Below are 27139 nucleotides of genomic sequence, written 5' to 3' on the forward strand. Positions count from 1 at the left end.
AAAGCATCGGTCTGACACAGAGGGCCTTTCTATATCCGTCACGTAGCGTCTCGGCAATGAGCAAGCACACTAATGTGACATTTCCAGTCACTATGAACAAAACGCTCCCATTGTTCAGAGAAAGTGGGAGAAAGAAAGCACCGACTGCAGAGCAAAGAGCTGGAACAGATGCCTGGATTGTGGCCATGCACTTGGTGAACTTACCCTACTGAGCGAATTCTGAAGCGCATCCGATCTAAGTGCAACACTTTCACTTCCTAGAAAATAGAATTATTCAATTCAAAACAGGATCACTGCTATTAATAAATGGCATTCACACTATAAAAAAAAAAAAAAGTAACAAGGCTGTGACTAGTGTTTCAGTTCAAGCAACCTGATTACTGTTGAACTATTTTACTTTTAAAGGGAAAAGAACATGCAGTTTGGACAGGCCTTCTATACAGGGCCAGTCAAAAGTTTGTACACCCCTACTCATTCATAGGTATTTTGACTATTTTCTAAGAGACATCAACACTATGAAATAACATGTACGGAATTATGTAGTAAACAAAAAAAAGGTGTTAAAAAAAGTTTCATATTTTAGATTCTTCAGAACATCCACTGTTTACCTTGATGACATTTTGCACACTATTGGCATGATCTTAGCCAGCGTCATGGGGTAGTCGCCTGTAATGCTTTTCAATTAACAGACGTGCTTCGTCAAAAGTGGACGAATTTCTTGCCTTCTTAATGCGTTTCAGATCAAACAGTAAATAATAAAAATACAGCAAATAGCCCTATTCGATGACAACTGCAGTAATCCATACAGTATTACATCAAGAACCGCTCAACTAAGTAAAGAGAAACGACATCCATCCTTACTTTAAGACATGGAAGTGTCTTTTAATGAATAAAAATAAAGAAAATCTACTGAATTGGAAGGCATCCAAACTTTTGATGAGTACTGTGTACTTTACTTCTCTTATATTCTGATTAAACATCTATGAGATGTTTTTCTGTGGGTTATTTTAGAAAATTAACATTGCTGGTTTCAAAATATTGTTCAGATCACAATACAGAGTACATTCTTTACACCAATGTTCATAAAGATGCTTTGTGTTCTGAAGTCATTTCATTTCTTGTCTACATTATATATTCATGCCTTTTTTAAAAATGAAAATATTCATCAAATAAAACCGCAATCCTTTAAAATTTTGACAGGTTTTCGATTGATGTTTAAATACTGCAGGACCTCCTGTTTATTTGGCGTTACTGTAGAAACCCTATGGTTTTGAAATTTTCACCCATAAACCATGTGAGAAGTGTATTATTATTATTATTATAATTATAATATACTGAAAAAATTTCTGACTTTCAAGAAATTAGTTCAAATAAAATTCTGTACAATTTGAAAATCTAAGCCAGGAAGGGACTGAATTAACTGCAAAATTTCTGCGACTTCATTTTATTGGGAAATAAATACAGATTTCACTGATCTGGATGACTCTCATTCAGTACTTGTAGCACACAACGTTAATTTGTGTTACAGTTCATACGAACACACCTCAGTTTACAGTCACTGAATTTAATTCTTGAGAATCATTTTTAAACGAGATTCTCAGCAAGTGTGTGTGTGCGTGCGCATAATACCCGAGGAATGAAAAACACATCAGCACTGAACTTGAAAAGCCAGTCATCCAGGAAATGAAAAAGAAGAGATTCCAGATCTTGACCTAAGAAAAAAAAAAAAACACAGCTTGAATGGGTACTTTCACTTACAACCCCGATTCCAAAAAAGTTGGGACAAAGTACAAATTTTAAATAAAAACGGAATGCAATAATTTACAAATCTCAAAAACTGATATTGTATTCACAATAGAACATAGACAACATGTCAAATGTCGAAAGTGAGACATTTTGAAATTTCATGCCAAATATTGGCTCATTTGAAATTTCATGACAGCAACACATCTCAAAAAAGTTGGGACAGGGGCAATAAGAGGCTGGAAAAGTTAAGGGTACAAAAAAGGAACAGCTGGAGGACCAAATTGCAACTCATTAGGTCAATTGGCAATAGGTCATTAACATGACTGGGTATAAAAAGAGCATCTTGGAGTGGCAGCGGCTCTCAGAAGTAAAGATGGGAAAAGGATCGCCAATCCCCCTAATTCTGCGCCGACAAATAGTGGAGCAATATCAGAAAGGAGTTCGACAGTGTAAAATTGCAAAGAGTTTGAACATATCATCATCATAATATCATCAAAAGATTCAGAGAATCTGGAAGAATCTCTGTGCATAAGGGTCAAGGCCGGAAAACCATACTGGGTGCCCATGATCTTCGGGCCCTTAGACAGCACTGCATCACATACAGGCATGCTTCTGGATTGGAAACATGTCTGAAGATTCTCAATCATCCAGGTCATAGTAAACTGTGGGTGGTAGAAAAGGGCAACTGGACTTGCTTGAAGATTCTTGAAAACGTTTCACCTCTCGTGCGAAAGGCTTCCTCAGTTCTGTCTGACTAATAGGGAGTATCAGTCAGACAGAACTGAGGAAGCCTTTCGGACGAGAGGTGAAACGTTTTCAAGAATCTTCAAACAAGTCCAGTTGCCTTTTTCTACCACCCACAGTTTTATGTATTGGAAATCACAAAATGGGCTCAGGAATATTTTCAGTGAACATTATCTGTGAACACAATTCACCGTGCCATCCGCCGTTGCCAGCTAAAACTCTATAGTTCAAAGAAGAAGCCGTATCTAAACATGATCCAGAAGCGCAAACGTCTTCTCTGGGCCAAGGCTCATTTCAAATGGACTGTGGCAAAGTGGAAAACTGTTCTGTGGTCAGACGAATCAAAATTTGAAGTTCTTTATGGAAATCAGGGACGCCGTGTCATTCGGACTAAAGAGGAGAAGGACGGCCCAAGTTGTTATCAGCGCTCAGTTCAGAAGCCTGCATCTCTGATGGTATGGGGTTGCATTAGTGCGTGTGGCATGGGCAGCTTACACATCTGGAAAGACACCATCAATACTGAAAGGTATATCCAGGTTCTAGAGCAACATATGCTCCCATCCAGACGATGTCTCTTGCAGGGAAGACCTTGCATTTTCCAACATGACAATGCCAAACCACATACTGCATCAATTACAGCATCATGGCTGCGTAGAAGGGTCCAGGTACTGAACTGGCCAGCCTGCAGTCCAGATCTTTCACCCATAGAAAACATTTGGCGCATCATAAAACGGAAGATACGACAAAAAAGACCTAAGACAGTTGAGCAACTAGAATCCTACATTAGACAAGAATGGGTTAACATTCCTATCCCTAAACTTGAGCAACTTGTCTCCTCAGTCCCCAGATGTTTACAGACTGTTGTAAAGAGAAAAGGGGATGTCTCACAGTGGTAAACATGGCCTTGTCCCAACTTTGAGATGTGTTGTTGTCATGAAATTTAAAAATCACCTAATTTTTCTCTTTAAATGATACATTTTCTCAGTTTAAGCATTTTATATGTCATCTAGCCCTGTGATGACCTGGCAACTTGTCCAGGGTGTACCCTGCCTTTTGCCTGTAGTCAGCTGGGATAGGCTCCAGCTTGCCTGCGACCCTGTAGATGTAGAACAAGATAAAGCGGCTAGAGATCATGAGATATGTCATCTATGTTCTATTCTGAATAAAATATGGAATTTTGAAACTTACACATCATTGCATTCCGTTTTTATTTACAATTTGTACTTTGTCCCAACTTTTTTGGAATCGAGGTTGTATTCAACAGGAAACAGCTACGCAAATGTTTGCTTATGGGAGATACACAATGTCTGCTCACACATCTGGCTGTCCAGCCCAATGACGACTGTTTAGTGTACTTCTCTTTGTACATTTATACCAAAGAATTGCTCTTCAGTGAACAGCTGTACTGCTGTCAGCAACCCATTCATCTCGCATCATCATCATCATCATCAATTACATCATCAGAAATAATATCAAAGTAATTTGGAGCACTTTGAACAGTATTATAAAAAATGGGTCAAGACGTAAATTATCCAAGGCACTTTCTTAATAAAGACAAAGATGAATATAATATGGATGTGGCAGTTAATAGTTTCAACCATTACTTTGTAAACGTAGGACCAGTCTTAGCAGAACAAATCCCGGATCCAGGAACATCTGTTGAAAATCTGGGCAATTTGATAGATAATAATCCTTTTTCAATGTTCCTCACAACAGTGGAAGAAAAAGAAATTGTTGATATTGTTGGGAAATGTATGAACAAAAAAAAAAAAAAATCTACCGACTGTGATGGCATTGACATGATATTGGAAAATGTTATTGATGGAATATTATATATATGCAATTTGTCATTTCTAACTGGTACATTTCCAAACAGAATGAAAACAGCAAAAGTCATTCCTCTGTACAAATCTGGGAGCAAACACCACTTCACAAACTACAGACCTGGCTCACTACTTCCGCAATTCTCCAAAATTCTCGAAAAACTTTTCAATAACCGATTGGATAAATTCATTGACAAAAAAACTACTTAGTGACAGTCAATATGGATTTAGATCAACATCACTGGCTTTAATAGAATTAGTTGAAGAAATCACCAATTCCATAGAGCAGAAAAAACATGCAGTTGGAATATTCATTGATTTAAAGAAAGTATTTGATACAATAAATCACGACATATTAATAAAAAAAACTGGAACAATATGGCATTAGGGGTATATATTTTTAAACTGGGTTAAAAGCTACTTAAGTAACAGGAGACCGTTTGTGAAGCTGGGAGATTGTTCTTCCTCATGCTTGGACATAACTTGTGGTGTTCCCCAGGGGTCAGTGTTAGGACCAAAGTTTTTTATACTATAAATCAACGATATATGTAGTGTATCTTAAGTAATGAAGATCGTGTTGTTTGCTGACGATACAAATATCCTCTTTTCTGGTGATAATTTAATGGAACTATTGCAGGAGATCACAACAGAAATAAGTAAATTAATAATATGGTTCAACAGTAACAAAGTATCATTAAACTTGAACAAATCCAAAGTAATATTATTTGGTAACAACAAAACAAACACACAAATATTCAAATAGATGGGGTTATTATAGAAAGAGTTAAGGAAATCAAATTTCTTGGAACAACTATTGATGAAAAACTCAGCTGGAAACCACATATAAAAAACATACAAGCCAAAGTATCAAGAAATATTGCAATATTAAACAAAGTCAAACAGTTTCTAGATCGCAATTCACTCCGGATTCTTTACTGTTCCCTGGTTTCACATTATTTAAGTTACTATGCAGAGGTGTGGGGCAATAATTACAAAAATACATTCATTATTCATTCTCCAAAAAAGAGCAATAAGGATTTTATTTTATGTAATTGTATTTTTTATTGTTTACTGTTTTGCTTTTACCTCTGTAAAGCACATTGAACTGCCACTGTGTATGAAATGTGCTATATAAATAAACTTGCCTTGCCTTACACAAGGCTGGTTATCGGGATCATACAAATACATTATTCTTACAGTCAGAAATACTAAAATTTACAGATCTAGTGGAGTATCAAACGGCACAATTATTATTCAAAGCAAACAATAAATCAACTACCACATAATATTCAAACACTGCTCACTGAAAGAGAAGGGAGTTATAATTTAAGGGGTTTATTTAAACTTAAATTATAGGGTGCGCACAACCAAAAAAAGCTTTTGTATTTCTGTTTGTGGGGTGAAGCGGTGGAACAGTTTAAATGAGGAGCGCAAGGGATGTCCAGACATGAAGCGGTTTAAAAAGATGTACAAAAATTTGATTTTCACAAGGTATAAGGATGAAGGGGATTAATCATAACTGGCTGTTTATGTCTGTGAAGATTCTCAGTCATCCAGGTCATAGTAAACCGTGAGTGGTAAAAGAGAGCAACTGGACTTGCTTGAAGACGTTTCACCTCTCATCTGAAAGGCTTCTTCAGTTCTGTCTGACTAAGGCTACATCCACACGACAACGAGATTTTTTTTTTTAGCGGGTAAAAAAAATAAAAAATATCGCGTCCACATGGGCAACGGATCAGTAAAATATCAGGTCCGTATGGCAACGCAACGCTTGCTGAAAACGATGCAATACACATGCCACACCCCTACGTGCGCTGTAAGATGGTCCCATCAGAGACACCAGAACAATAGAAGAAGTAGGACGCATGCGCATGTAACGGGTTTATTTTTTTCCACTTGCCATTGTGTGTAGTGGTGGGGAAATTCTGCGCTGGCCCTTTAAGAGCACAGGTAGTTATGGGAATGAGGCGCTGGCCTCTTTCAGTTCATTTTGGAAATTTAAGCGCCAATGCCACTGGACGTTTGCAGCCCGTCCTCAGCAGTGTATTTGTGTCTCATTTCTTCAGAATAAAAAGACTGGTGAACAACACAACGCAACGTCTGTTACACGCATAAACCCCTTCTTCTATCCGGCGTGAAGCACTCACAGGAACAAACACACAACAACAAGAAGAAGATGGCTGCGACTACGCGAGGAAATCGTGCCTTCTGTGTGTACAAATTAGTTTTATTAGTGTGCATAGTTTTATATAACTTAATTTTCTTATTGTGTGAACATTTTGAAAAGCATTTTTATATAATTTATATAACTTATATTGTGTGAACATTTTGAAAAGCAGTCTTATCCAATAAAAAAAAAGAAATTCAAGAAATGGTTCAGTTACTTGTTTATTTAAAAGAAAAGCTGTATACAAAAGTGAATGCAATGCAGTGGTTCATACAGAACAGTCTGTTGAAGGGTCTTCTGAGCCTTTTCCCCTCTGCCTCCATTATAGTCAGGTAAATGTTGCTTTGTGTGGAAGGCTGGACTTTCTGTTCATCAAAGCAGGTGTAAATTGTCTGTCTGGCAGGTCAGTCAGGTTAATGTGTAAACAATTTCAATTTCTGTTGTTACGAATGATGCACGCGAGAGTGCTGCTTGTTCTAGTCATGTGGTTGTGACGTCATCGTAAACAAATCCATTCTACTCATCCAGACAACTTCGCAACGGCTCCGTTGCCAGATTTTTCCACTCTGGAACCCGTTCTCAAAAGATTTCGTTTTGGGGCACCCAAAACACCGGTGCCGTGTGGACGCCAGGCCGAAACGATGATAAATTTTATCAGATTCACCTGAATCTGTTGTCGTGTGGACAGGGCCTAATAGGGAGTATCAGGTATTTATCCTCTCGTGGATGAAAAGCAATCCTAAGGTGTCGTTGAGTCATCCTGTTGGTGTGGGTCACTGGAGGCTGGGTGTTAACGGTCTCGAGAGTCGTTAGGGTGATCAATGGATTGCCCGTTAGGGTGATCAATGGATTGCTGGTTCTCTCTGTCCTCCTGTGAGTCACTGAAAACAGCTGGGTTTTGGTGTGCATTCAGTTGTCTGGGAAGTGTGCCAAGGACTGCATTGTAGGTGGCTGATAAATGATGTCTTAGACCCCCACCTCTGTACAATGATGGCCGTTTCAGGTTGACAAAAATGGCTTCTTTAACTCCTCGCTCATACCAACGATCCTCTCTGGCTAAAATGCGTACGTTGCAATCCTGAAATGAGTGTCCTTTAAGATTAAGATGAAGATAGACAGCAGAGTCCTGGCCTGAGGAACTGGCTCTCCTGTGTTGAGCCATGCACTAGAGCCCTGCACTCCCGCGGGACCCGCCGCAAAGCAGTGCGGAGCAGGACAAATTTTGAAAGCTCATTGCGGGCGCAGGTGGGACCGGAAGTGCACATATGCGCGCGCGGGCGGGAGTGGGAGTGCACATATGCGGCGCGGGTGGGAGCGGTGACAAGCTGCAGTCCCGCTAACTAAAAACGTGCTTGAAATAAAATTTATAAATTATTAATTTATGTCTATCATATATAATTTGTGCTGGATATTTTATTTGGCATTAATAAAAACACTTTAAGATGCCTAAATTTGCAGAGAAAGTCAGATTGCCAGATTGAGTGAGAAATGGCATCTTAAACTTGCCATTGATCACCCTAAGGGGAAATTCTTTGATCACTCTAATGACTCGCAGTTCACACCCAGCTAGCAAGAGAACCATGAGTGAAGTGATTTACTGCTTGCGTTAGTCTACAACTCTAATCAGAGAGACAGGTTACACAGTGACGGTAGGCTTGACTCAATGCTATCCCAGAAATCCTTCCTGTAATATGCAAATTTGGCTGTCCAATCAGAGGCGCCCAAATTTGCATATTACAGGAAGGATTTCTGGGATAGCACTGAGTCAAGCCTACCGTCACTGTGTAACATGTCTCTGTGATTAAAGTTGTAGACTAATGCAAGCAGTAAATCAATTCACTTCTTTTACTAGCTCTGCTTTGCAATAAAAACAAAAAACAAAAACATTGGTACAAAGCAAGCCCATTCACTTTTTTATGCTGATCAGAGAATTACAATGGTTTCTCATGTGATAAAAATGTGCGATTTGCGATTAAATATTTTAATCGTTTGACAGCACTAATTATTATTATTAGAAATACTACATGCTGAATTCAGAAACAAGGTAAACAATAACAAACGTGAGCTGTAGATATTTATGCTCAAATCCACTCAAAGTAGGGGGCGGGGCACCATCACGCTGTGTCAAGACAAGAACTTTCCTGAGAAATAACGCGAATGTCTGCATCATGCGGGATTTGCGGGCGGGAGCAGGACAAAATATGGCAGGCGCGGGTGGGAGCGGGACTGAAAATCATAATTTTTTTGTGGGCGCGGGCGGGAGCGGGACTAAAAATCATAATTCTTTGCGGGCGCGGGCGGGAGTGGGACTGCACAATGCGGGCGCGGGCGGGAGCGGGACTGAAAAATCCGACCCGCGCAGACCTCTACCATGCACCTGTGAAGCGGTTGTTTTGTTTCCCCAATTGAATTGCATACACTACGTTGTCCTGTTTGTGTCTGGCTATTCTGTCCTTTCCAAAGCAGAAACTGGTCCACCCTAAAAACAGAATAGCCAGACACAAACAGGACAACGTAGTGTATGCAATTTAGTTGGGGAAACAAAACAACCGTTTCACAGGTGCATGGCTCAACACAGGAGAGCCAGTTCTTCAGGCCAGGACTCTGCTGTCTACCTTCATCTTAACAACAAAGGACACTCATTTCAGGATTGCAACGTATGCATTTTAGCCAGAGAGGATCATTGGTATGAGCGAGGAGTTAAAGAAGCCATTTTTGTCAACCTGGAACGGCCATCACTGAACAGAGGTGGGGGTCTAAGACATCATTTATCAGTCACCTACAATGCAGTCCTTAGCACACTTCCCAGACAACTGAATGCACACCAAAACCCAGCTGTTTTCAGTGACTCACAGGAGGACAGATACCCCTTTTCCACCAAATCAGTTCCAGGGCTGGTTCGGGGCCAGTGCTGGTGCTGGTTCACAACTCGTTCAACTTGCGAGCCAGCTGAGAACCAGCTTGCTTTTCCATCGCTCGCGGTGCTAAGAGAAGACACGTCATTACGTCGCTGTATACGTCAGTTACGTCGCTACGATTGCATAAACCTTGGCGCGAATATCGAAGCAAAAACAACACGGAAGAAGCAGCAGCAACAACAACAATAATAATAATGGGTGACTTCGCGTTTGTAAAGCTGCTGCTTCTCGTCGCTTAAAAATGGCGATCTTTCGCGGTCTTGTTATTGTTGTCGGTCTTAACAACTCCGCCCCCCTGCTGACATAAGCGGTTCTTTCCTCTGGCCCAGCAGAGAGTTGGTGCTAGCCTGGAACCGGTTTTTCTGGCCCCAGAGCCAGTTCTTTGTCAGTGGAAACAGAAAACCCGGTTCCAAACTAAGCACTGGCCCTGAACCAGCCCTGGAACTGCTTTGGTGGAAAGAGAGAACCAGCAATCCATTGATCACCCTAACGACTCTCGAGGCCGTTCACACCCAGCTCCCAGTGACCCACACCAACAGGATGACTCAATGACACCTTAGGATTGTTTTTCATCCACGAGAGGATAAATACCTGATACTCCCTATTAGTCAAAATGTGGGTGGTAAAAAAGAGCAACTGGACTTGCTTGAAGATTCTTGACGTTTCACCTCTCATCCGAAAGGCTTCTTCAGTTCTGTCTGACTGGTAGGGAGCATCAGGTATTTATCCTCTCGTGGATGAAAAGCTCATCTAAGGTGTCACTCAGTACGTTTACATGCACATCCAAATCGAGCTGCTGTTGGTAATCGAGCTAAGGGTCGATTACCGACAGCATAATCGCACTGAACAATAAACTGTATAACCTCCTGCAGTACTTGATTCAACTCGTTATCCATCCTTTTTGCGACCAGTGCCTCGCGATGGAGCATGCAGTGTGTGGCCACTACATGCGGGGCCTTCTGCTTAATGAGAGCGGTCACTCCACTGATCTTCCCAGTCATTGCCGCGGCTCCGTCCGAACACCCCCACACACAACGTCCAAAACTTGAAAAATGTCTTTCCCAGTAGTTCTTCTTTCAAGTGCTTTACAAAATAGTATTTCCTCCACAAATCTTTCCTGTAAAATAAATCTGATGTACACAAGCAGTTGGGCCTCATTGGATAAATCTGTGCTCTCATCCAGCTGAAGTGCGAAGTATTCGCTGGCTCTCACCTGCTCCAACAGCTGAGCAGATACGTCTTGAGCCATGTCACCAATCCATCGGCTCACGGTGTTATCAGAGAGTGGGACAGCGTCGATTTTTTTTTTGGCAGCATCCTCACCAAGCAATTATCGGACAATGTCTTTGGTGGCTGGTAAAATCAAATCTTCTCCAATTGAGTGAGGTTTCTTAGCATGAGCAATGTGGTACAAGGCTAAAAATGATGCCTTCAGGGCCCGCTCGGGGACAGTAGCATGCTGGGTGAATGCAGCAGATTACCTGAACAAATGCTATTCTTTGCATCTGAAGAAATCTACTGGTTTTTCGGCATCTGTCGGATGTTTTTGTACCAAGTGACACTGAAGTTTCGAAGGTTTTAAGCACTCGTTTGACAGGGTCTCCAGACAGAGGATGTATTTCGGGCAATCATGGCCATTTTTCTGTATGGCTGTAAAGCCATACTTAATGTATGCTGCCTCATATTTTCGGATTTTAGTTGGCCAGGACTTCTTAGTTTTTTTTCGCAGCAGTGTTCTCCACAGCAGGGCTGTTGGTTTGTTCCTTCGGTCTCTTCTTCAAAAACCTGTCCATTTTGCGCTAGCAATACGCTAGCTTGAGGAGCAAAGCAGCTTGATAAATGGCGCAAACCGCAATGTCACAGGCAATCGGAGAGATGAGCATGGCAAACAACGTTTCGATATGATGCATTATTATTAATAATTATATTTTATAATAATGATTAAAAAAACTAATTACAATATATTTAATAATAATTATTTTTAAAAAAGTATATATATTTTTTGCAATTTTTTTGTTACTGTCCCTCCAACTTTCTGAGGCCCCCCTAGCACCCCCTGGTGGCCCCCCAGGGTGCCGCGGCCCCCACTTTGAAAACCACTGCTCTAGACCACTCAGGAGGATTACATCGCGAACTGAGGTTATGTAACATGGCACTTACATAGTCAGTACGCAAGTGGTGCCACACCGCGACTGTGGAATTGGTACCTGAGGCTGGCACGTCAATTACATTCTTAAACACGCTCTTAACTCAGTTAAACACACGCATACAGACAGGTGCCTCTATAGGCTTCAGTCAAAGGCTGAGCCAAAAAGCCTGAGGCAAACATGGCTGTGAGAACCGACTCCATCCAAAAACCCGAGTCTGGCTCAGAGATGTACTTTGAGAGATAATTCTTGCTTCAAAACAACCCACGGACACAAAGGGGTCAAGATTTCTGCAGTTCCTTTCACACGTTTACTTTGTTTTAACAGATGTTAAATCAGGAAAGGGCTGGCACTAAACCATGACATCCTCTCACACTTCATGAGAAGATAATACACTGCTGGGAAAGTGAACTCTTCTACTGACTCCTTTGGAGACATTGAACTCCTCTACTGACTCCTTCCTGTATAGACACTGGGAAAAATTTAAGTCAGCAAAGAGTGACAGGAAAAGTACAAGTAATTCCATCCAAATAGGGCATTTTGGTGGGATTTTAAAGCTTAGCTTTCTAAATAACATGACGTTATTTTACTTAATACTGATTTCTGTACTTCAAGGGAAGAAAACTTTCATAAAATATACTCCAGTGAACATGTAAATCCTAAAAAAAAATGGTGATGAGTGTAAACGAAGCCCAAACATTATGAAAAACTTATATACGCTGATAGTATTCCTGAGCTACACTTGTCTGACTGAAAACTGTCAACTTTATAGCGACATGTATACACAGCTTATATACTGTCGTGGATGCTGCTTGTACATATTTTGTCCCATGATATAACACACACCCTCAACTCATCTCATTCATCTCATCTCATTATCTCTAGCCGCTTTATCCTTCTACAGGGTCGCAGGCAAGCCGGAGCCCATCCCAGCTCCTGGCCGTTAATTTTGGAATTAAATTTCACTGTACTTATTATTAACCTTCCTTGAGAAACATTGTCTGTTTCTTTGGGACTCAAAGACGGCATTACCTTGCCTGCATTATTTGGACGATGAAACGATCACATCTTGCTGTCATTTCAGACCAGACCTTGACACGTCTGCTGAAATAGAATTTCTTAAAGAGCATTCAGTTTCCCAGGTTTAGTCATTCCATCTTCAAGAACTATTTACTTTTAAAAAACAAAACAAAACAAAAAACCCAGATATAACTATGCTTGAACTCTTATCTATTCAGTTTAGCGCAGCTGGTGCATATCATTCATAAACCTCCAGCTATGTTCAGAACGGAGGAGTAGCACTACAAGTCAGAGCAGTCGGGGTTACCACCACTTCCTTGTCAGACACTGACTGAATTGATGTCCAAATCCGTCCCCTCCTCTGATAATAAATTACAGATCATATGAGCTACTGAGCTTTGGCTAACTCTGAGCTCATCTCTAGTATCTTTAGTTCCATCCAAGTACATGTTTTTGTTATGACTTTGCATAATCTTTCTATTTGTCATGGTTTCCAAAGAAAATCCTATCAGATTCACCATCTCACCTTCTGATTCAACTTCTATAGTATCGATGGGTTCTACCGTCTCCGTATCGGTCATATAGCCAAACATGGCCATGGCACACTGCTCAAACGCCTCCTCCAATGAGTCCCCCCAAGAATGCAGCCTGAAACACACACAGCACACAGACCCTGTTAGCCAAGGAGGTAAAACAGACGCTAGTCCAAACTAATAGAAATGTCTGGAGCGAGTTACTTTAAGTCTCATCACTAAATCTATCAATTTCGAATTCTGAAATCAAATCAAGTCATTAAATTGAAGGATGACTGGAAATGGCCATACCTGTACCTTAGGATTATCTTAGGAGCTTCAACGGTTTGTTTTGAATCAGTTCCTGAAAAATTGTGATAATAAACGTATCTGCTCCATCTTGAGTATCGTATCTTTATTTTCTAAAATATGTTAGTTATTTTTTGAATAATTGAAACCTGATTCGATGTTAAATGTTTGTCCTGAAACTTTAATATCTTCACGGGCTGTTTCCCAGTCATGGTTGGTTTTTTTTGGATAACACCAACTAACTCCTAGGTCCATTAGAAATATGCTGGAGTTTCTTCAACCTTATTTTACAGGGACACACCAGCCCTATAAACTCTGTACTTCAAAATCACATCCATTTCAACAGTTTTCACTTTGTATCCCTTACTTTTGTGGACTACAAGAAAGGTGGTCAGTTTTAGAAATACGCTATATGCCGTTTTCTCACCACAAGTAACGCCCAGTACACGACCTGTAGCTGAGAAATTCTGCGCAGTTCATTTCCATCTCAAAAAGGTCATTTTTGGCAGCAGAGAAACACAAAAATCGGAGGCTTGATTTTTGGACTACTGTGGACATGAAAAGTTTACCTGACAGAGAAACAACCCTGACAGACTTTATTAGCTTTCCTCCATTTCAGTTTTAAATAACTGATTTCAGTAGACATTCAGCATCACTGACCTCAGTTTTCAGTTTTATTTAAAAAAAAAAAAAAAAAACACCACAACAAAACACCACTATTATTTTCAGGAAAGTTTCTTAGCAAACCTCCATCATGATATTATTGTGATAAGACTTGATTCTTTGCAGAAGCTAGCAGCCTGGAAATGTTCACTTACTGGACATCTGCAGTGTGGTCCAGATCTAAAAATGGGAAAAACAAACAGACATACGTTTATTACTACACATTATTCACTTTTTTCTTTTTTATATTGAATTAAAATGGTATACATTACCATTTTTAGTGCAAAAAGGTATGCCAGAAACGACTCTGAAGAAATGCACAAGAGTCATTTAGCCCAAACAGTGTTTCTGTAGACTAGGAGACTTAAATAGATAGTGATCTTAAACATTCCAAAGGAAAGTCTTTTAAATACAATAAAATTATATAAAAACTTCAAATGGGGTTTGACCTGGGAAAAGCTTTAATGCAGAGAATTTTAAAAAAGACCTTTTAGAAATTACGAGAACAAAATAGATAATAATTGCCATCAAGTGAGCCACAATGGCAATTTTATAAACACAATAGCTAACTCAGAACGCCATTACTCTGTAGGTGCAATATGCTTATCAAAATCAGTCTCATGTAAAAAGGGATCAGTCTCAAATTAATTAAATTGTTAATTCAAGTGTCTAATAGTTTATAGCTAAACTATTAAAATCAATGGAATAACTTAGTGGTGATGTTGCTATAGTTTTAGTGAGTATTGTAGCTCTAATGTAATACGTTTACTCTAGATCTATAACATTCATATAACAACCAAATGGGCTAAGGCAATTAGAATACTTGTTTGGCAGAGGTTGGCACTCAGTGAATGTTGTAGCAATAGACAGGACACAGTTTATTCCAAAGATACCATTTATTGAAATAGCTGACACGAATTAGCAAACTAATACTGATCAGATATAGCAACAATAGCAACCAAGGAATAATTCAATATAAACGGTGATACGATGTATACAGGTAATAATCAGTAGTGTATATGATGATAACTAAGGCACTAATGGTGATCAGAAGTAATAAGCTATATGCAAGTTTACAGTGTAGGGGCGAGTGGATGTTAAAATGTGAGAGGGAAATCACATGTTTGTGTGTGTCTATGTGAGAGTGCGTATGTGTGAGAGTATGTGAATGAATGCGCGAGCCTTGTCTGTGCTCACTCTAGGACCCAAATTGTTTTAGCGAAAAGTGCTAAAGACTCAAATTTTTCTTCAGCAATTTCGCTTAGCAAGAAATGCTAAAAGAACAATTTTCTTTTTAGCCAAGTAATTTTTTTTAGCAAGATATGTTATACTTCTAAATGTTTCTTGCACTGACATAATATTGAAAAATGAATTGTTATTGTAGTTTGTTGATGTTTCAATAGTGTTTGCAAGCTTGTTTCCTGCCTTTGTCTTTCCATGTTCTTGATTTATGTTCATAGCATGCTTATTTATTCTTGAATCCTCTTATTTTGATCATTTCATCAACTGTATATATGTAATGAAATTGTGTGTTTAATTTAACCCGCTTAATCTGGTTTACGGAGTCCGTATTTTTCATTATAATTATATCTAACATCTGGTGTGATGTGCTTTGCATTCTTTGCTATCTATGCACCTTTTAGCCCTTAGTCACCCTCTGTAGTATGCTGTCTGGCTGTGTAACATAACTGCATGGTGAGTGGCTTCCAACTCTATCAGGGATTTATCACACCTATGGGTGTGATAAATCTTTGATTTCATACATTGCTGCCTGGGCTATTAACCAGAACTTGTGAGTATGGCACAAGCTGGGGGTTCCAGGCAGGATCGCAAGCCAATGAAAAAAAAACTCTTAAAACTGATATTGAGATGATTTTTAATATGTAATACTCAGATGACTATTCAAGAATAGTCATTTTCTCCTCACAGTGACCAGCAACCCAAAACAGACTAGAGTATGTAATGCTGAAATTTAGCAGCAAACCAGGGCTCTACACTAAGCTTCATACGTCACTAGCCATGCCGGGCAAGTTGAAAGAAAAATTCCCTTGCTGCTCAACAATATTACTCAACAGGTGGTTGGTTATATGCAGTTAGAACAAAGAATCCCTATCATAACTCAATTGATTTTCCATCAGCACTGTTTTCACAAAAATTTTCATTCATTTGGTTTGAACTCAACCTGAGATTCATTTGCCTATGGCAGGGGTGTCCAAACTGATCCATAAAGGGCCGTGTGGCTGCAGGTTTTCATTCCAGCCATGCAGCAGCACACCTTGCCATGCAGCAGCACACTTGGCTCATTCAATCAACTGAACTGTCTTCACACAGTCAAATACTTGCAGCCACACCCACCCTTGATTAAAGGGTGGGTGTGTTAGTTGATTGAATAAGCCAAATCAAGTGTGCTGCTGCATGGCTGGAATGAAAACCTGCAGCCACATGGCCCTTTATGGATCAGTTTGGACACCCCTGGCCTATGGGAACAAATACTTGCCAGTGGCCAGTGATTCAATGTTAGTGTACAGCCCTGTAACACAAGAACTGGAAAAATAATTAATAGAACAATATAAAGAATGGAGAGTCAAAGATAAATCTTCACTCTGAAACTTTAGCACCCTTGATGATAGAGGCGAAACTTCTTCGCTCTCTCTCATTCAACCATAAGTAGAATGCCCTAATGAAGTCAAACTGTTCTAGGCCTGGCGCCTCCAGAAACAACCGTAAGAGACTGTCCATGTGTTGTACTGATAGCATATTACGCCCATCTGTTTTTATGGTATTATAGCCAGAGATGCCACGTTCACAATTAACTGAGGTCACTGGCAAGCTGACCCCAATTGCCGCAAGTCTTCCCAAGTTCGGGTAGGTGTCTAAGTTGGGATGCAAAATGTGCTCTAAACATCCACTGAGAACCAGTTTTTTATACAATGGCAGCTGAATCACGTGTTGGAACAGGATCCACTCTGCCATAGCAGCCTCTCCGTCAATGAAATGTTCATATTTGGAACAAAGGGCCTCGATTCTGAGCGTGGCCTCGGCTTTAGTCAAAAGCACAAAACTGTTTGGAGTTGAGGTTCGAAATTTGTCATGACATCATGGTCTGAAAAGAACCGCTGAGTCTTGCCACCACCTGGTCTATGAATGCATGGGCAGCCTCCTGAAACTTGGCACAGCAAGTAGGTTTATCCTTGATGTCATGGCCTTCATAAATCACATACCCACAGTCATCAGGTGTGCTGGGAAGTATATCCATGATTTTCTTTGTATATGGACCATGACTTGTCTGCATGCTTTCCAAAGCCACAATAGCAGCATTGACTTGGGAGCACTGGTAGGCTGGTCTGAGGTAGTACGTACTGACGTGGTGGGCACCTGACCTGAGGTTGTGGGAGTACTGGTAGGCTGGTCCGAGGTTGGAGGGGACTCCTCTGTGGTGATGGGAGGCTGTTCCAGGATGACGGATGGCTGATATGGGTCGGCGGGCGAGGAAGCGCTGCCAGGTTGGTCTGAGGCCATGACGGATGGAGATCGAACTGGTTGCTTTGTTGTTGCTGGTTTGAAAAAAACATTTATTTTCTTTTGTGGCTGTGAACTGTCACCATGACCGGGAGCCAAGCTTCTTATTTTGCAAGACATGTTTGACAGAAATTTAAATGTTCAACAGGGGAACTACATGGTTTGGCTGATAAATTGCTCCTGGTGTGTTATCGAAGCTTCCATCCCTGCTCCAAAGGATGGTTATTGGCTTCTCATGGATTTTCAACCAGTCAGGAACAAGTTCATCACGCAGAGGTTCTATTATACAGTGCACTAAGCATCTATGAGCAAAGGGAACATCTGAGAATAGTGAAACTATTTTCTCTTGTCTAACTGTACTCAAAGCTAAGACATGTAGTAGAGAACTCCATCGTTTACTTTTAAATGTTTGTTCAACTTCATACTGAAACGTCTGTCTCATATCTCTTCCGTTGAGTGCGTCATCCCCAAGAAGATAGTTTAGCAGTATGTTTTTTGGCACACGTAACATATCTGCACAGTAAATGGGATGAGGGTGGTTGAAGTAATCTTCTGTGTGACTGGATAGTTCGATAGCACACTCCTTCTGCAGACAAGAAGCGAGCGAGTCATCGCCTGCAACAATTAGGAAACTCATTTGAGAGCTGAACTACAATTTGATTCAATATATCAAATTTTACATGTCAGACTAAATATATGTCAGTAGTTATACTGACAAAGCAGAATAATCACATAAACCTGTTGTATAAGAGTACTACAAGATGGCAACACATTTCTTTGGGCCAGTGTTCAGAAAATCTGAGCTTTGAAAACTTGAACATGTTTGCTGTTAATGTGTAATATGGTCCATAACCATCTGTGGTTGGTAGAAAAGAGCAACTGGACTTGCTTGAAGATTCTTGAAGACATTTCGCCTCTCGTCTGAAAGGCTTCCTCAGTTCTGTCTGACTAATAGGGAGTATCAAGTATTTATCCTCTCATGGATCATCATAGAATCCGAATCAGAATGCTGATGGCTGCATTGTAGGTGGCTGATAAAAGATGTCTTAGACACCCACCTCTGTTCAGTGATGGTTGTTCCAGGTTGACAAAAATGAACGATCCTCTCTGGCTAAGATGTCTGCCAGTTTTCTGGAAGTCCTCTCCTACTCCCGCACCAGTCGAAGGGATCTCATCCCAAAGTGCGTAGAAACATATCTGTGAAGATACTCAGTCATCCAGGTACATAGTAAACTGTGGGTGGTAGAAGAGAGCAACTGGACTTGCTTGAAGATTCTTCAAGACATTTCGCCTCTCGTCTGAAAGGCTTCCTCAGTCCTGTCTGACTAATAGGGAGTATCAAGTATTTATCCTCTCATGGATCATCACAGAATCCGAATCAGAATGCTGATGGCTGCATTGTAGGTGGCTGATAAAAGATGCTGGTGCGGGAGTAGGAGAGGACTTCTTGTTCACTAATGAGCGAGAATTGCCGACATTATCAGCGCAACTTGGAAATTGATCATTTTATATGTAAGGTCCGATGCTATTGGAAGACGTAATTTGTGGTCAACCAATAAGAAGCTTCGAAACTTGGGGGCGTTGGTTATAAATCAAAACATCGAAGATGGACACGAAAGGTACTGTTTATCTTGAGAAATCGCAATTGTTTGATGGATTTTGCTTAAACTTTAAATGACTTTCGCATAAAATGCGAATACAGATTATTTTCTTTTCGCAAATTGGAATAAAACTTTGCAATTTGCGGATGTGCGAGCGGCTAGCGTGAGCCCAGCTTGTGCTAGGCCTCGCCTAAAAGGGGATGGGCAACAAGGAGAGCGCACGAGGGAGAGAGAAACACAAAGGATCTGTAGTTTAAAAACTAGTCTCAGCTAGGCCTTAAACCCAACTTCTACTCAACCCTTAGCTACTCCTGAAATCCCAATGTTGAGGGGTGTAGTGCAATGGAGGGCGTTCGAGAGAGAGAGAGAGAACGCATGCACGATCTAACTAAATACAGAAAGTAAACAAAGCAAATCAAACAACACGCGGTCTAAGACCAACTTTCATGTGAATCAAAATGCATACATTTAAACCGTGAATGAATTCAAATAAACAAACACTCTTCACATTAACTAGCCACAACTAAGACTAACAATTGCCCAGATGCCAGCCTTACTTGAGATCGCTCTTGCTTGGCGACTGAAAGTGCGCCGTCTGTTATCCGAAGACAGGTCCAGGGAGAAAACAGTTCTGTTCCTTTTACTTTCACAGCTTGTCAGCTGAAGAGCTTCGGTGTCCCGTCGGTCGTCTGATGATCTGGAAGGAATCTTGTTTGTAGTTCGTCGACGTTGTGAAAGGGAAAAGGGATCCAGTCACCTTTTCTCTTTAAAATACTGTGTGGGCTGCAGTAACTAACCGATTCAATTATTATTGCAACTATGCGAAGATCAAATACATTGAACTTTGGCTAAAGATCCGGTATCAATAGCTCGTTCTTTGTCCTTTGTAGCACAGATGCAACGGCATCTCTTTCACGCATGGAAACCCACCGCCAGAGAGACCGAATTTCAATTTCACCGCGGGTTTTAAGCACAGTCACTGCATTTGGTATCCGGTATCATGTTTGTATCCAATACCATTACAGGGAGTCAGAAGAATGGGCGGAGATAGAACATGGCATCGAGTACAGGGATTGGTGTGTTCAATGCTGTACAGTGAAAGGGAATTGGTTACTATGGCTACGGCATGGCAGCCCATCCCTACAACTCAAACTCATGACTCAGAATGCCATGCCAAACCATTACATTCTGTAGGATCATGATTCAGTCACTGACCAGATTCAACAATGTGCCACGCAATAAAGTGTTTAAGGGTGTTTTCACACTTGGTCCCTTTCAGCCATCTAACCGAACTCAGATCGATGACTCAGCATTTTTTGCGCATATGTGAACACTCCAACCGTACTCAGACCCCTTTAAAGCGAACCGAACTGAGACCACCTCAGGAGGTGGTCTCAGTACGGTTCGCTAAAAATCAACGGTACGGTTCGCCTAATCTGCGCATTGTGAACAAAAAGCGCACCGGGTTCACTTCGCCTTTTTCACTGTAGTTTAAACCTTCTTCATTTGCCGTAGTTGGTCACGTGACTGTAGCAGGGAAACTCAACTTCCTTTTGCAACTTACCACAGCCGCTTTACAGTTCTCTGAACTTACTGACTGATGAGTTGGCCACAATAATATAACTATATTTATTTATTTATATATATACATATATATATATAATATATTATTTTATATATAAACAAATTTAAACATACATAATACATATTATATAAAATATTAATATATTTATATACATGTTTAAATTTACACAGTCCCCTCCAAAAGTATTGGAACGGCAAGGTCAATTCCTTTTTTTTTTTTGTACACTGAAGACATTTGGGTTTCAGATCAAAAGATGAATATGAGACAAAAGTTCAGAATTCCAGCTTTTATTTCATGGTATTTACATCTAGATGTGTTAAACAACTCAGGACAGAGCACCTTTTCTTTGAACCCACCCACTTTTCAAGTGAGCAAAAGTATTGGAACAGACATTATTAAATTAACTTCAAGTGAATAACATTTAATATTTGGTGGCATAACCCTTACTTGCAATAACTGCATTGAGCCTGCGACCCATTGACTTCACCTGTTACATTCTTCATTTGAAATGCTGTTCCAGGCCTTTACTGCAGCCTCTTTCAGTTGTTGTTTGTTTCTGGGGGTTTCTCCCTTCAGTCTCCTCTTCAAGAGGTAAAATGCATGCTCTATTGGGTTAAGGTCCGGTGATTGACTTGGCCAGTCCAAGACCTTCCACTTTTTCCCCCTGATGAAGTCCTTTGTTGTGTTGGCAGTGTGTTTTGGGTCATTGTCTTGTTGCATGATGAAGCTTCTCCCAATTAGTTTGGATGCATTTTTCTGTAAATTGCCAGACAAAATGGTTTTGTAGACTTCAGAATTCATTCTGCTGCTACCATCATGAGTTACATCATCAATAAAGACTAGTGAGCCCGTTCCAGAAGCAGCCATGCAAGCCCAAGCCATGACATTACCTCCACCATGCTTCACAGATGAGCTTGTATGTTTTGGATCATAAGCAGATCCTTTCTTTCTCCATACTTTGGCCTTTCCATCACTTTGGTAGAGGTTAATCTTGGTCTCATCAGTCCATAAAACTTTGTCCCAAAACTTTTGTGGCTGATCTCTGTACTTCTTTGCAAAATCCAATCTAGCCTTCTGATTCTTTTTGCTGATGAGTGGTTTGCATCTTGTGGTATGGCCTCTATATTTCTTCTCTCAAAGTCTTCTTCGAACAGTGGATTGTGATCACTGGCGCCATCTGCGGGGGGCACGGACCTTTTTGACCCCCCAAAGATAAAGTTGGGGGGGGCAAAAACACCCCAATAATGACAAAAGTAGTAAACAGTACAGATTAACTCATGTTAACTGACGATTGAAACCACCTAAACAAATAATAGCCTAGCTTTGAATGCAAAATAAGTAATCTATAGAAACATCACCTAAAATGTTATAATCGGACATGACCCGCCCCCTTTTCCGCTTGCAATATTCCAATGGTTGGCAGTGAGTGATTGACAGGTTGCACTACGCAAAATTTACACGTCCTTTAGTGCTTTGCGCAGACTTAAGACCTACCTGCGGAGCACCATGACTGCTCCGAGACTGAATTACTTGGCTGTTCTTTACACACACAAGGAACATACAGACCACATTGATTTGAAAAAAATTACCAATGAGTTCAGCGCTTGTGACAGAAGGAGTGATGTTTTTGCGAAGTTTTAGGGCTGATGGGCTATTAGGGTGAATATGATTTTCTCATGTTCATGAATATGATTTTCTCACTGCCTACTTGTTAATTTCCGTGGCCATGAAAGAGATGTGTTGTTAAAGTTTGTAAGTAAGATTAAAATTAACTTTGTCATATCCATTAACTCTTAACAGAAACTACATTCATGTACAGTTGTCTGCCGAATTCATCTCAAAGAAAATTGCATGAAAGTAAATTTGTTTATTGAATAAATTGTGTTTCATACAATGTTTAAAGTCGTGAGATTTTTTTAATGCATCATAATAAGTTATCGTTAAAATGGGCGCTTCACACTTGCAATGGTGAATAGTAATGAATGAAAATGACTTACAACTGAGTCTTTCATATTCAACTACATACACTGCCGATGTCATGACGTCACAGTGCAAGAACATAATTCTGACCCCCCAATGTTGACATGAAGTTGGCGCCTATGATTGTGATACCTTCACCCCTGCCTTGTGGAGTTTGGCAGTGATGTCACTGACTGTTGTCTTTGGGTGTTTCTTCACAGCTCTCACGTTTCTGTCATCAACTGCTGTTGTTACCCTTGGCCGACCTGTTCGATGTTTGTTGCTCAGTACACCAGTAGTTTCTTTCTTCAGTGCATTCCAAATTGTTGTACTAGCTATGCCCAATGTTTGTGCAATAGCTCTGATCGATTTTCCCTCTTCTCTCAGCTTCAAAATGGTTTGCTTTTCTCCCATTGACAGCTCTCTGGTCTTCATGTTTGCTTAGCAGCAAATACAGTTTTCACAGGTGAAAGCCAAAAACAAGAACTATTTAAAGTTTCAGCAATCAATCTAAAAGGCAACACCTGAGCAACTAGAAACACCCATCAGTCACATGTTCCAATACTTTTGCTCACTTGAAAAGTGGGTGGGTTCAAAGAAAAGGTGCTCTGTCCTGAGTTGTTTAACACATCTAGATGTAAATACCATGAAATAAAAGCTGGAATTCTGAACTTTTGTCTCATATTCATCTTTTGATCTGAAACCCAAATGTCTTCAGTGTACAAAAAAAAAAAAAGAAATTGACCTTGCCGTTCCAATACTTTTGGAGGGGACTGTGTGTGTGTATATATATATACATACACACACACACACACACACACACACACAATATAATAAATTTATTTTCCTTAATCCGCACTATTTTGATCAAAGAATACAGCAGGGCAAGCATGGCAGCAGACATTTTGATTCAAGAGAAAATTACCCAGAATTCCGTGCACTGGGGGTCTGAGGGCTCTAGAGGACCTGGTGTGAACAGAAAGAGGACTGAGGCCCCATCAAAGCTTAACTGGACCAGAAAGAGAACCCAGTCCTCTTTGTAATAAATTCACAGTGTGAACACAAAAAGAACTGAGTTCTTTTTCTGTTGGTCCACTTTTTGGTCCACTTAAAGAGGACTGAGTCTGATTCCTTTAAAGGGGACCAGGTGTGAAAACACCCTAAAAGGACAGAATTTGGAGTCAGTGTTAAAGGAGTTTCTTTTAATCCAAGATGGCGCCGCGGATGGCAGCCTCAGCACTGTGCTCTCTCACATTTAATTTATTTTTTGTTTATTCTCTGTATGTCCCGCTATTCAAACCCAACCTCTTACACCAGAGAAGAACTGCTTAACATTAGGCAGTTCACTCCAGATAACTTTTCACCTATTTTCACAAAACATGGGAAGTTTTCTTAAGGAAATTTTAGTTGGAGGAGCGGCTCTCTATAAGGACATGGAGGAGACGCAGACGGAGTAAGCGGGCTGGTGCACTCGTGAAACTTCGTATACAGGGTTATTTTATTTATTCTTTTTTTTCAGACGATTTTATCTTCTATTTTTAGACACGTTTACTACTTCTCTGATTCAGGAGCTTGGCAGCAAATTTGAATTTCCCTTCAGGGAAATTCAAATAGATAAAGTAATTCTGATTTAGAACCACCTGGTGAATCTTCGCTCCCTGCCCAACAAAATGGATGCACTGTTTCTTCTCAATGGAACGAACAAGGACTTTGCATGTTCTGCTGCCCTCTGTTTCACTGAGACCTGGTTTAGTGACTCAGTCCCTGACAGTGATTTACTATCCCGGGTTTTCACTTATACCAAGCGGCTCGTGTAGCAGAGCTGTTGGGGAAAAAGAGAGGCAGTGGAATTTGCTTCTACATCAAAAAAGACAGCTAGTATACAGATGCCACAGTGCTTAGTAAATACTGCAGCCCAAATTTGGAGATGCTGTTCCGACATTGCAAGCTGTTTTATTCATCGCGGGAGTTCTCCTAGTTGGTATTTACATTCCACTCCAGGCTAATATAGATAATGCTTTGCAAATCCTGGCTGATCAGCAAGCCAGCTAGGAACAAAAATACACAGATGCACTTTTTGTGATTCTTGGGGACTTTAACAGGGCAAAATTAAGAACTAAGAAACCTTTATTCGTCACATGCACACTTCAAGCATAGTGAAATTCATCCTCTGCATTTAACCCATCTGAAGCAGTGAACACACGCACACACTCAGAGCAGTGGGCAGCCACACCAGAGCACTCGGGGAGCAGTCAGGGGTCAGGTACCTTGCTCAAGGGCACCTCAGCCCAAGGCCGCCCCATGTCAACCTAACCGCATGTCTCTGGACTGTGGGGGAAACCGTAGCACCCGGAGGAAACCCACGCAGACACGTGGAGAACATGCTCCACACAGAAAGGCCCTCACCGGCCGCTGGGTTCGAACCCGGAACCTTCTTGCTGTGAGGCGACCATGCTAACCACTACACCACCGTGCCACCATAAATCATGAACTACCAAAATATATACAGCATATTAATTGTCCCACCAGGGATAATAGCATCCTGGATCACTGCTACACAACTCTAAAGAATGCATATTACTCTGTTCCCCGTGCAGCTTTGGGGCTCTCTGATCACTGCTTAGTCCATCTAATCTCAACCTACAGGCAGAAATTAAAATCTGCAAAACCGGTGGTAAAAACTGTGAAGAAATAGACCAGAGGCGCAAAACACAAGCTGCAAGACTGTTTCAACTGTACTGACTGGAGTGTTTTTGAAGCTGCAACTGACAACCTGGACGAACTGACAGACACTGTGACATCCTAGCTGGGCTCACGCTAGCCGCTCGCACATCCGCAAATTGCGAAGTTTTATTCCAATTTGCGAAAAGAAAATCATCTGTATTCGCATTTTATGCGAAAGTCATTTAAAGTTTAAGGAAAATCCATCAAACAATTGCGATTTCTCAAGATAAACAGTACCACCTTTTGTGTCCATCTTCGATGTTTTGATTTATAACCAACGCCCCCGAGTTTCGAAGCTTCTTATTGGTTGACCGCAAATCGGACCTTACATATAAAATGATCAATTTCTAAGTTGCGCTGATGTCGGCAATTCTCGCTCATTAGTGAACAAGATTATAGCGAGGTTTGTTTAAAATAAATTATCCGACTTTATGTATGACAAAAACTTATCTAAAAAGTGAGAACGTAGAATATTCTGTTAGCTTTCTCAGTTAGGGATAAAAACACGATATAACCATTCTAAAGACGCATTTTCTACATAATATCAACCCTGACAGAACTTTGGAAGAACTCACAGATGAACCAGGATATATCGACCAAGTGTACCTTGTTTTCAGAGCGTTTTGACGCACATGGTTCAAAGTTTTGACTGCAAGTATTTCATTTGAGAAATTAATGATGAATATCATTATATTTGGGTTATGAGATTAATTTATAAGAAACAACCATTGATTTTAACTCCCTGAGCTCCCTTCATCCTACCCATAAAGACACCCCCCTCCCCCTAAACAAACACAAACACACACACACACACACACACACACACACACAGGCCAGTCTGAGTAGTCCTTGCAAGATGCGAGTTGATGAATTCTCCACAGCCCTCATTCCCCCAGATTCACCCTGTCCAAATGTCAAAAACAGCAATCTGAGTGCGATCCAAACACTTGGTGATGGGAATTGCCTGTTCAACAGCCTGTCCCTGTCTATAAAAGGTACTACCTATCACAGTAGATGGTATAAATTAAAAAAAAGCTCACATCTCATGAGACACTGAGCTGTGGATAATTAAATGCGGGTAAAATATGTATTAATGATAATAGGCCACAAGACAATTGTTCCTAAATATACTGGTTATGGACCATATTGCACATTAACAGCGAACATGTTCAAGTTTTCAAAGCTCAGATTTTCTGAACACTGGCCCAAAGAAATGTGTTGCCATCTTGTAGTACTCTTATACAACAGGTTTATGTGATTATTCTGCTTTGTCAGTATAACTACTGACATATACTTAGTCTAACGTGTCAAATTTGATATATTGAATCAAATTGTAGTTCAGCTCTCAAATGAGTTTCCTAATTGTTGCAGGCGATGACTCGCTCGCTTCTCGTCTGCGGAAGGAGTGTGCTATCGAACTATCCAGTCACACAGAAGATTACTTCAACCACCGTCATCTCATTTACTGTGCAGATATGTTACGTGTGCCAAAAAACATACTGCTAAACTATCTTCTTGGGGATGACGCACTCAACGGAAGAGATATGAGACAGGCGTTTCAGTATGAAGTTGAACAAACATTTAAAAGTAAACGATGGAGTTCTCTACTACATGTCTTAGCTTTGAGTACAGTTAGACAAGAGAAAATAGTTTCACTATTCCCAGATGTTCCCTTTGCTCATAGATGCTTAGTGCACTGTAT

The 27139-nt window shown here is 40.5% G+C and overlaps 1 protein-coding gene across 2 annotated transcripts in view; it reads right to left on the reverse strand.

Moving 5' to 3' along the window:
• zbtb8os (zinc finger and BTB domain containing 8 opposite strand) overlaps positions 1 to 27139 on the reverse strand; it is a 57582-nt gene that overhangs the window by 12146 nt on the left and 18297 nt on the right. Inside the window, exons 2-5 of one of the 2 annotated variants that reach the window (XM_060925307.1) lie at positions 14205 to 14229; positions 13092 to 13213; positions 1630 to 1712; positions 205 to 257 (exon numbers count right to left, since the gene is read on the reverse strand). In XM_060925307.1, the coding sequence (XP_060781290.1) occupies positions 205 to 257; positions 1630 to 1712; positions 13092 to 13213; positions 14205 to 14229 (283 nt within the window). The remainder of the gene's footprint in view (positions 1 to 204; positions 258 to 1629; positions 1713 to 13091; positions 13214 to 14204; positions 14230 to 27139) is intronic. The other variant, XM_060925306.1, reaches the window with a different exon arrangement.

This window comes from Neoarius graeffei, chromosome 7 (genome assembly GCF_027579695.1).
Source record: "Neoarius graeffei isolate fNeoGra1 chromosome 7, fNeoGra1.pri, whole genome shotgun sequence".
NCBI classification, from domain to species: Eukaryota; Metazoa; Chordata; class Actinopteri; order Siluriformes; family Ariidae; genus Neoarius; species Neoarius graeffei.